Raw genomic sequence first — 12,081 nt, 5'->3', positions numbered from 1 at the left:
TATTCTTTAAAAAAAAAAAAAAAAAACACTTTCCCAGATAAAAAAAAAATTCTTCTAAATCAAACTGCATAAATGAAAATAAAATTATACGGACAGCATTATATTTTTTAAAAAAAATGCCCCAAGCCTTGCAAAGCATATGCAAAGTCCATGGTCAAAGTAACAGGGTGCTCCAGACTTCTTCCGAAAGAGTTGAGATTTTTAGTCGATTCCTTAAAAATCCTGATGATATGATGAATAGTAAATGTGAACAAATAATTAAAAAAAGCTTAAAATAGTCTCAGTTTCCTAAATATAAAATATGATTCCAGACTATATTTAAAACAATTTTTTTTTTTTTTTAAACTTGCCAACGTCCCTCAAAAATTTAGCATTAAACTGCACATTAGTAGCGGTCTGCGATGCTTGCGCCCTATCCACTGCCTACACGCGCGACATGTTACCAGATCGACAAAAGATTCTTTAAAACTGTTCCATAATAAAATAGCAGCATTCGGCTTGTAATGCCTTAGAGATTCGTGTAGTCTTTGTGCCCATCATGTAGTCGGATCAGTTCTCCAGATGCCACTGCTGGGCCGGGGAGCCATCGCAGATCGCCATGGCCACGTATCCCTTGTGGCTGAGGGAGTCCGTGAGCTTCAAGCATTGCCCCACTGACACTTGATACAGGCGGTTGTTTTTCTGAAGGAGGAAGAAGAGGAATGTTCTCATTACTAAATCTGGATACGAGAAGCCGTAAAAAAAAAAAAAAATCTCATACCTCGTAAATGTAGTCACAAATTGTACTATTCCGGGAACGTCATCTATGTACCCAAGCCAAGCCGTGTCTACAGCGTGGCAACTGGCTATGGGTGTGACCGCAGCGAGCGCGGATACACAACGCATCGGCACGACACACACTTACACAAGATTTGGAATTTTTTTATTACAGTAAATAGACTTTTTTTTTCAGTCTCAAAATTGTCTCAAGTGCTGAACTTTTTCACTTTAGCCCACATCCTCTAGATTCATCACAGGAACGTGCTAGACAGATTTATGCTAATTTTATGCTAATTTTGAAAAAAGAAAATCACAAATATGGGAGCAAAATCACTCCAGTCCCTTCCTGGCGTAGGAAACACTTTGTTTGGAATTTGGTGCACAAGAATTTGCGACTCTTCACCAATCTCAAATCCAACGCAGACCTTAAAGGGGTTGTCCCATTGCAGCAAATACATTTCAAAAACAAATTGTTTGTACGACGAAAAGTTATACAGTTTTCCCATTATACCTTCTCTATTAACCTCTTAACGACCTGGCCCTTTTTCGTTTTTTGCATTTTCACTCACTTTTTCACTCCCCACCTTCAAATATCCATAACTGTTTTTGATTTTTCCAAGTACAGAGCTTGTTTTCTGCGTATCGAATTGCACTTCATAAGTGACGGTATTTAATATTCCATGGCATGTACTGGGAAGCGGGAAAAAAAATCTAAATGCAGAAATTGGAGAAAGCATGCATTTGCGCTGTTTTCTTGTTGGCTTGTATTTTAAGGCTTTCACTGTGCGCCACAAATGACATGTGTACTTTATTATTTTGGTCGGTGCGGTCCCAGGGATAACAAATTTGTACAGGTTTTGTAATATTTTCATACATTTACAAAAATTAAAACCTCCCGTACAAAAAAAAAAAATCAAAAATCTTCATTTTCCCATCTTATGGCGCTAACAACTTTTTCATACTTAGGTGTAGGGAGATGTGCGAGGTGTAATTTTCTGTGAGTTTTGATGACGTCTTCAATGCTACCATTTTAAGGACTGTACTGCCTTTTGAACACTTTTTATTGAAATTTTAAATACGGTATTTCTCTGCATTTTCTGTTACGGGGTTAAACACTGGGAAAAACTGTTATATTTTGATGGATCTGACATTATGGGACGTGGCGATACCTAACATTTATAAAAGAGTTAAAATCAGACAGAAGTCCCGTGGCTGTCATAGTAACTAATCACCGCCCCCCCGACGACTTCACAGGACGCTGCGCCCACGCGCGGCTGGGATTAAAATGCCACTGGCAGGAGGAATTTAAAGGGCGCCTGCACCGACCACTAGTTTTACCAGTGGTGTTTGCTGCAATATGCAGCAAATGCCCACCCTGTATGGACTCAGCCTGTGAGCCCTTCCCATATAGGGGGAGCCAACGTGTGACATATGTCACACATCGGTAAGGGGTTAATTTATCTTGGTTTTCTAAATCTCTGCTTGTGGCCACTGTATGGAAAGCTTCCAAGTTTACTTCCAGTGGACAAAAATTTGAACATAGTCATGTGATGTCACACAGGTGCAAGAGCCGTTATATCCCTGATCATGTGATGTCACACAGGTGCAAGAGCTGTTATATCCCTGATCATGTGATGTCACACAGGTGCAAGAGCCGTTATATGCCTGGTTATGTGATACTAGGGAGACGTGCACCTGTGTGACCACTGGAAGCTTTCTATAGAACGCCAGCAAGCAGAGATCTACAAACCAGTGAGGAAATGAAAAAAATTGTAGAACATTTCATTGTACAAAACAATAATATTTATTTTCTCAAATGGGACAACCCCTTAAGGTGACACCTGAGGTGTTAATCAAGCTGTCTAAGAAACTTTAAATCTAGTCTCCACGCCCAATGGCGTTCAGCCGATCAGGTTGCATGGCTTCCCGTAGGGACAGGGTTTCGTTGTTCAGCTTCTGAATGATCGACATGTTCACAACCGCAGGATGTAGAGACCTGGGGGGGGGGGGGGGACACACTGGATCCCAGACTCGAAAGCGGGAGAATTTTTTTCAATCTTTTTTAACACAAATATAAACTGTAGTAGGAGACCCCAAGCTAATGGGCAGTAGTTATTCCCATATACCATTGGGACATGCACCGGTGATCGTACTTACACCAAACACCCACTGTTGTGATCCACCAGATCCATGACATTTCATCAGTCGTGGGGGATCTGAAGATCGTGTTTCTGACATATCTAAGCACAGCAGATTACTCAGGATCAGCTCATGTTCTTCATTATACGTCCAGACCTGGAGATGTCACACAGATGTAATATACCTGTTATATATTGTTATTCGGGAAGTAATTATGTACAATGTTATCTGGTTACTGATCATCACATAACTATCAGGGGCGGCTCACATTTCTGCTATTCCATTGGTTTTTTTTGCATCAGTTATTGTGAGCAGAAACACACAGAGTAGGTGTAAATCTTTCCATCATATCTTATGTTTGTAGTCTGCACACCGGGTTTGGCTCTCAATAAGGCCCCATGTGCTCAACCAAGCTGTACCTGGATGTAGCATGCAGCCAGGTGTGCGCTCCTCACCCCTCCCCTCTCCATAGGAAGCCGGACGGCCGCAACATAATTACAGAAAAAGATGTGTCTGAACCTTTCCGGCTCTGACACGGTGCAGTGGGCAATACGGCCATTCAAAAGGATGACCATTTTGCCAATTGAAGTGAATGTGGCCGTGTGCTCCCGTTTAAAAGGGTACAGTACAAGTAGCAGGGAGCCGAACTGATACAAAAAATCTGGCCGCAGATATGGTGCATGGATAATACATATTCTTACATAGGATTAGGGAACCTACCTGGTCAGAATCATTAAAGTCACAATCTTTGGCAACAACGAGCCCTCCCTTCTGGCTAGGATGACCCTGGGCCACAAGACACCGGTTTGTCTGCATGTTGATAAGCTGAAAAAAAAAAAAAAATGGACAGAGGTGTTTAAAGTCACTGCGACCAAGATAAAATGGTGTCACCATAGAAGGCGGTGACATATGGCGTCTATCTGTGGCTCCAGTGACCACGTTTGGTGTCGGCAACTAAATAAGGAAGTTCCAGATATTGTGATGGTTACAGCTTCATATAAGCCCCAGAGCCACCACGAGACACTGCCTTGTGACTGCTATGGGGTCATTGCAACACATTTCTACATATCCTATTATCAAAAGGTCATAGGTCAAAGGGCAATACTATGAAACGGTAAAATATATATAATCCCTTTAAATTTTTTTTAGTTGATGGAACCATAAAATAAAAGCGCTCCCTCATTACAAAGCGATATAGGAGAGATTGGAGAAGTGCTACTCATTTTGGCTCTGGTCCATTATGCATAATTTACATATAGTTTGTGTCACTGGGGTCCGGGCTAGAAGATGGGATGTGGGTTAGCGGTGGCTTTACATTTAATTAAGAAAAAGGACACACAGGTGAGCGGTCTTGGATCAAGACACATCTACTTCCTTACAGGTAAAGCTGGTGATCACATGATTGGACGGGAGTTGAGAATCATGTGATCACCAGCTTTACCCGTAGAAAGGAAGTAGGTGTGTCTTGATCCAAGACCGCTCACTTTGTTTTTAGATTTTAAGGGTGTTTTATCTTATTGAGGTATCCTGTTTGACTAAGAACTCATGATTTCAGTTTTAAAGGGAACCTACCACCACAAATCTACCTCTCAAGGTAGAACGGGTGGTAGATGCATGTATAGGACGTGAGGAGAGCCCTTTTTAGAGCTAATCCTCACGTCCCGCTATCTTTTTAAAATCTTTATTGCACTAATATGTAAAGAGGCTACTGGGGTGTAGAGAAGCTGGACATGGGGCTACACGTCACGGCTACTCCATGCCCCAGTAGCCTCTTTGTACCTCCAGCCCTGACATCTTCAGCGCACAGCTCCTCGTAGCTGCGCGACCTCGTTTGAGAAGGTTTCGGACCACTGGCCCCGGGCCTGCCAGGCAACTGGGGAGTGGAGTAGCCGCGACATGTAGCCTCATGTCCGGATACTCCACACAGTCACATCAGTCAGTCACATGCTTGTGACATCACTCAACATGGCCAGATTAAGGTTGGTGGGGGCACCTTGGCACAAAAACTGGTTGGGGCCCCCATTGAATGCAATCCAGACAGGGAACAGCAATCGCTATATACTGTTTCCCAGCAATAACTATATACAGCCTCCCTAGTAATCACTATTTATACAACTCCCCCCGCAATCACAGTATACAGCTCCCACAGTATCTGTCGGGAGATACGCGCGGAGCGGTGCGAACAAAATAGCATGTGAAGAACAATATATATGTGTGTGAAGAAGACATTGCAGATGTATGGAAACATCTGCAATGTGTTCTTCACACACATATATATTGTTCTTCACATGCTATTTTGTTCGCACCGCTCCGCGCGTATCTCCCGACAAGTAAGCAGATGTGCCGAACATCTGTAATCTATTCTTCACTGTGTTCTGCACTGTGTTTTTCACTTAAATGATCCTGTGTTCACTGTTTTTATTCTATTCTTCATTGTTCTTCACTGTGTTTTTTTAATTAAATGCTCGATCTCGAGCAGGGGAATTATTCATGTCACCTAGCAACCCATCCATTTAAAACGCATTGCACTCGCATTTTGAACTTGCAATGCTTGCGAGTGCAATGCATTTTTGATGCGTCTCCATAGACTTGAATGGGGCGGGAAAAACGCACGTGAAACGCAAAAGTAGAGCATGCTGCGATTTTGACGCACGTCAAAACAAACGCAAGCACGCGCATAAAAACAACGCAAATGAGGAAAGACCCATTGGAAACAGAGTGGGACAGAGTGCAATGCAAGTTCTGCGCGTCAAAAGCATGCGCAGAACTCGCGCGTGAAAAACGCTAGTGTGGAAGGGGCCTTAGGAAAAAGATGTTATACTTTACAGTTTTACTTTCAGGATTGAATCCAACTCGATTACTAACATCTACCAAATCCACAACACAACTTGTAGTCTTGAATCTGACCTAGGGTAAATCAGACACTTCTTAAAGGGTAGAGACAATTTTGGAGCCCAGTTCAATCCTTTGTATCTTTATTCATATATCCAACATGACAATAACAATCATTTGACTAAAATTATTTAGCTTACCCTCCCACGTTGTAGGATTTTGGGCCTTTTCTGGCCTCTATTGACAAATACAGGTGGTTGGGCTTTGGCATTGGGACCGGAAATTTGCATTTCAGGGTAAATATTGTCCAGATACCACTTAAAGGACTTGCAATTAAGTCTTTTCCTTAGGGCCACCCGCTCGTTGATGTCTCCGTAGTCTCTGTTCCTGAGCTCAGGTCTGAGGGCAAAATACTGTTCCTGATCACAGAAAAGTAAAGCAGGATTAGGTTCTAATGCAAAACAACTATAGTCCCAACACTGGTGTAAAATGGGACAACTGCCCTCCAACTTTTTGTGGAGAAAACAGATGGCTATATAGTATAATTATGGATATAAGCCACTACCAAAGGTGTCTGGTGGTATCTTCTTCCCCTCTTTTAACAATGTACTGATCAGCTACAGGAAATCAGACAACTTTATGAAACATATGGCCAGTTTAAAGGGGTTGTCTGAAGTGAAAAACGTGGCTGCTTTTTTTCCAAAAACATCACCACAGCCGACCATGGGTAGTGCTTGGAATTGCAACTAAGCTCCATTCATCTCTATACAGCTGCGTTGCAATACCAGCACAAACAATGGTAAGTTGGGGCGCTGTTTTAGGAAGCAGCCATGTTTTTTAACCTATGGATAACCCCTTAAGGGTGACTTTCAGGTGAACATTAAAAATGAAGAAGAGTGAGGGGATGCAGCGACTACTGGAAAGGTGATGGGATATGACTATTGGGACACACACCCACAATTCTGACATTGAGAATACATGCACACTCTGTCAGGTGTACATTATGTAATGGGGGTTTTAGGGGAAATTATTTTTGGCTGAAAGGGGTACAGCTGATATTTGAGGTATTGCTACTGGATACAGCAATATCCTAAGCAGCCACTGAGGGATTGTGGGGCAGTGATAAGTCTACTGATAATTCACTTATTTGTGGATATAATGAGAGCACAGGATCAATTTCTAGGGGTGAAGAGTTGTAGGATTTTGGCAAACCTTGTAGTCATCCATCCATACATGAGCCAGTCGTAAGGAATTATGAGCCATAGTGTCTTGGCCGCCAGGTGATCCATATGGACGTCTTTTGCGGAATATATGGCCGACCCTGGAGCATGGTACAATGAGAAGGTTCCCACCACACATCCAGATCTAAAACAACAGCAGAAAGATTCTAAAAACCCCAAAAAATTACATGGTAAGACTTGTTAACATAAGGCTTACAATAAGGATCTTAGCAAAGCTGTGGAGTAGGCAAACCAAGCTTTCAACTCTGACTCCACCAAAATGGTCGCCACACGTGGCCTTATCAAGCATCAAGTTGCATCCCGCACCCTGTTGCCAGTCAGAGCCCAATGAGCGCTTCCATAACTGATGACAGATCACTGATCCCGGAGGCTGGGTAGTGGCGAGTACAGCTGAGAAGTCATCACTGCTCTTCGATCCTCTCCTGATGCCAGTTGTATGTTTTGGGGTAAAAACACAGAGCAGAGCGCTCCAGGAGCAGGAGGACCCAGGAGTGCTAAGTACTTGTCAGCTGTACTGCACTGCTCCAGGTTCCACTCCTTCTGCTCCGGGTCCTGATCTATACAACTAGCGCTGTTGGTGCATCTAGGGTTTTGGTTACCGATGCAGGCAACTTAAAGAAAACCTAGCACTTTATATTGGTAGTTGTAACACTCAAATACCTTGCACCAGCTCAGGGCGAGCTGGTGCCGGAGCATATCTTCGTCAATTCCTGGAAACCGCCGATTCCTTTATTAAACAGATTTATACTTTATATTCTAAGCACGCTTCGGCGCACCATGCACGCGACCGTTCGTCCGCCTGATTAGGAAGTGCCGGAGAGCCGGTGACTTGCGTGCGAAGTTGCGAAGGGCGAGTGTGCCCAAAAGCTCAGTGTAGTCACCGGCTCTCCGGCACTTCCTAATCAGGCGGATGAACGGTTGCGTGCATGGTGCGCCGAAGCGTGCTTAGTATATAATGTATTAAACTGTTTAATAAAGGAATCGGCGGGTTCCGGAATGAATGAAGATATGCTCCGGCACCAGCTCGCCATGAGCTGGTGCGAGGTATTTGAGTGTTACAACTACCAATATAAAGTGATAGGTTTCCTTTAAAGTTGAGGATTACGACAATGCCGGCCTCGGACCAATAAATGTTGTTCACCCGTGGCCTAAATCCTTCGATCAGGAATACAACAGACATTTAAAATTTCATAATTTATATAGTCTATTATACATATGTGGAGCCTGAGTTGGTTCATATTATCGCAACTCTGACTTCACAGCCCTGGATCTGAGATCCTCCAGAACGCAATTCCTACAACTGATTAACCAATTAGTTCAAATAAAGCCAAGGTAATGACACAATAGATCACAAAGTCAACGTCAGTGAAAGGAGACAAAATGAGACTGTGGATCAGTGATGGATAATAGAGACTACAAAGCTTCATTGCCCAATAAAATCAAGCTGCTACCTGCCACATATGGGAACATGTGGAGAAAGGGATCCAGTTAGAGAAAAGGAAGGTTTGTATTAAAGGGGGAAAAATGTAAGCCTTCTGAACTTAAAGGAGTGGTCCAGGATGAAAACATGGCTGTGGTCTTTCAAAACAGAAACAGCGCAATCTCTAACTACAGGTTATATGTGAAATTGCAGCTTCACTTCAGTAAAACTGGAAGATCCCTTTAAGAATCAATTGGGCAGCCCTACCAGTTGACAGGTGTTAGAGACAAATATTAAATATATTAATAGGGTGGCAGCCAATCACATCGCAGCACCACCCAGCGGACTCCTAAGCAGAAATGTAAATGAATAAATCACAAGTTAAACTGGGAATTTCCTTTAAAGTATTGTAAAAAATTTGCTAATTTTTTCTTGGTATAAAACAATGACTGCAGAGTATACTGCATTATTAAATTTGACAGGTTTACTTTAAAAAAAAAATATCTGAGATATGAAAGTTTTACAAAAATTCCCTAGTTACCCGGAATGATATCTCCAGATTTTCTCCACCCCAGATGTCCATGCCGCTGTCATACTGCCCAAGTGTATTAAAATACTCTCTGTCCATTGCGAAAAGTCCTCCTGCCATTGTAGGAGACCTGAAAAAAAGCAAAGTACATATAGATCATACATGCATTATGACTACAGTAAAGCGAGAGTTTGTATACAATATTAGCTTTCAGCAGATTGTCACCTTCGGCCCACATTTACATGGACGTATGCCCGCCTGGCCATATTTTACGCGCTCACCATTGAAAATGCTCCATGGCTGTAAATACGGCTGAAGAGCTTTTTGCAGCTACGGAACAGTACGGTGAGAACACACGTGGCGCCCACCGGACCATTCCGTGTGCCTATTGCCATCTATGGAGATGCACGTATGGTGTGGCTGTACATACACCCCCTACACGGTCGTGTGAATTCAGCCTTAGGCTAAATTCACACTGCCGTGAGCCCGCCGCACCGTAGTACGGCGGGCACACGGCAGCGCGGGGAGAGGAGGAGGAGGTGAGCGCAGCTCACCCCCGCCCCTCTCCATAGGAATTAATGGCGCACGGCGCCGTAATACGGGGGAAGATAGGTGTCCTATCTTTCCCCGGGCTATGGAGCGGTACGGTGCCGCACCGTACCGCTCCCGTACAGGGCCGTGAGCCCATAGAAGTGTATGGGGGACGTATATCGACCATACTGTAGTGTAGCCTTACTCTGTATAGCATTGTACACCATGTAGTGGCCACCTCAGGTTACGACTGCTCAGACTAGGGACAGCTACTATACAATGTACTAGTGTACTTCAGGCATGCACAGCTTTGTACCCGGTGCTACTTAGTGGGAGCATCACTTCAGCTATCAGTTACTTAGTAATCGCAGATCTGTGTAATCATACCTTTGTGTGTGTTAGCAGCAGGAGTACAGATCTTTCACAGATCATAGAGTCCAGCTACAATCCTGGAATATAAATGCATTGTAACAACACGCACAAAGCTATAGTTGCGCAGATCACCAGGGCTTCTACCTTTGGGATTTAAATACATAGCCACACTCTTATAAAACATTGCTAATCTTGAATTTCAGCTCTGCCCCACTCAGAACCGTAGGGTGAGCTGCGATACCAACTGAGAAGAGGAGTGGCGCTGTATTTGGATCAAATCCAGTCATTATTGCTCCCCTCCCCTGATTTCTGAATTATACATGGACAATATTGCTCCACCACAGAGCTAAATTAATATCTAGGAGGGTCATGTAAAACCACAACGTAAAATCCTATAGAAAATACAATGATAAAATTACAAGGATGTCAAATGCAAACAAAATTATAAGACAACAGATTTTTAGTGCAGAATTCTAGTGGTTGGAAACAATAGAAAATCTGGATAAAATCTGCAGTAGATTTGAATTTCCTTGCCGTGTATAGAAGATCTTATAAATCTACCGTAGTTGTACAATAATACAATATAAGGCGTCAGGTCTTCTACACACCAGAACTTCTCCGAGGATGATACGGACAGTCATACAACTCATGTGATGGAAAATACTTGCACCAAGCATTACCAGAAATCTCATTTGTAAAATTATTAGTTTAATTGCAATTTGTAATTTAATCACAGACCAGACGACATCTTCAAGTGTTTGATGACTTCTGGGAATTAGATTTTTTTTTCTGCATAGCTAGAAGTTCTGGAAAGTTAAAAAATCACTTCCATATTGCAGCGGTGAATTTATAGCGCTACAGATAGAGCGCCAACAAAACCACATAACATTTTCCAATACACAATCCAGCTAATAGACCCAAATATTATCCGTTTCTTAGTCAAATTAAGCCATCGGATTCCAGATTGCCGAGAGCGCCAGGTCAAGCGTTCACATTACCGAGTGTCAGCAATGGGAGCCATTGGCTGTGTTTAGGACGGAGCATGGGATATTTCCAGGCTGCTCCGATCTGGGACACAGAGTACAAAGACAGGAATCCGATAATACGGACTTTACAAGAGGAAAACAAATCTAGAGTTCAGCTACTACAGCGTGTGCATGATTGCTTTCTTACTTTGCCAAACTCCACCGCAAAGTAACATTCCTCAATCCGCAGGCTGGATGTCGGCTCAGGCCACTAGTTAGGGGTTAATAACATCAGCAGATCCACAAATTTAAAGAGCGGACATCAAACAAATCCTTTACCTAAACGGTGCAGTGAATCCATCAGGACCTCCCAGATCAGAGAGGGGCACAGGGTCCCACTTAAAGTGGAGCCCCCAATTAAATCCACCACGCACGACAGGAGAGGAGCTGTACATCAAGGTGTCCGCGCTGATGATGTCAATGACTGGGCACACCACCGTCTTAGGATTTTCCTTGATGGGAGTGAGGAGAGGCTGTAACCACATTTCATTCACCTCACAATGGCTATCCAGGAACACCAGAACATCACCTGAAAGTACAGAGGAGGAAAACATTACAGGGACCCCGTCACTAGATTTTGACCCCCCCCCCCCCTCAGATTAGATATGAAATGTTCTTTGTAGAATGCCATCTTTTATGTTACCGGTTTAAAAATCGCCTCCAAAGACATTGTAAATTAGCTGGAAAGAGTCAATTTTTGCCTGAGATGAGTCACTTTTAGAGGATAAAGAGGAGTGTCATTTCAGATGCCTAAATCTCGAGTTCTATAGCAGCTAGAACCATGGTTCTATAGTCATTGTACAGATGAGAATCTCATCTTTCAAATGGCATCATGGATGTGGTCTTGGTTAAAGACATAATTGTAAATCGGATCTTTATCTACAGCCCATATTCCGATTTCTGTCTTTTAACTGCCTATATCTTCTGTTTTGTAGATCACAGATACACAATCCTGGTGCACAAATATGGTCCTAGCTGCTAAAGATGGAATCTGAAGTAACATTACCTCTATAGCCTCAACGGGCTCTTCCACACTTGCTTTTCAATTTTTTAAAACATCAGTGTTTTTTCAACGACGCCCTCATTTGGGCTTATGGATGCTTTATTACACTGCAGTTTTTTTCTATTAATCAGTGGCCTATGGAAACATTTATAAAGCTTCTCCTTTTGTTCACCGACAACATGGGCTAAAAACTAAAGTGTGAGAAACCACATTGAAACGAATGGTTCCAT

At 42.9% G+C, this 12,081-nt stretch overlaps 1 protein-coding gene across 3 annotated transcripts in view; it reads right to left on the bottom strand.

Annotated features, from left to right (window-relative positions):
- Positions 1-6: 6 nt before the first annotated feature.
- Positions 7-12,081, bottom strand: part of GALNT11 (polypeptide N-acetylgalactosaminyltransferase 11) — a 24,031-nt gene continuing 11,956 nt past the window's right edge. For all 3 annotated transcript variants that reach the window (XM_072153910.1, XM_072153908.1, XM_072153909.1), the window contains exons 6-12: positions 11,128-11,377; positions 8,933-9,050; positions 6,943-7,095; positions 5,931-6,149; positions 3,619-3,723; positions 2,917-3,054; positions 7-681 (exon numbers count right to left, since the gene is read on the bottom strand). In XM_072153910.1, coding sequence (XP_072010011.1) covers positions 550-681; positions 2,917-3,054; positions 3,619-3,723; positions 5,931-6,149; positions 6,943-7,095; positions 8,933-9,050; positions 11,128-11,377 — 1,115 coding nt within the window. In that variant the 3' untranslated portion in view covers positions 7-549. The remainder of the gene's footprint in view (positions 682-2,916; positions 3,055-3,618; positions 3,724-5,930; positions 6,150-6,942; positions 7,096-8,932; positions 9,051-11,127; positions 11,378-12,081) is intronic.

This window comes from Engystomops pustulosus, chromosome 5, assembly GCF_040894005.1.
Source record: "Engystomops pustulosus chromosome 5, aEngPut4.maternal, whole genome shotgun sequence".
Classification (NCBI taxonomy): domain Eukaryota; kingdom Metazoa; phylum Chordata; class Amphibia; order Anura; family Leptodactylidae; genus Engystomops; species Engystomops pustulosus.
Note: the sequence above shows the minus strand (reverse complement) of the source record. Positions and strands in the feature narration are given on the sequence as shown.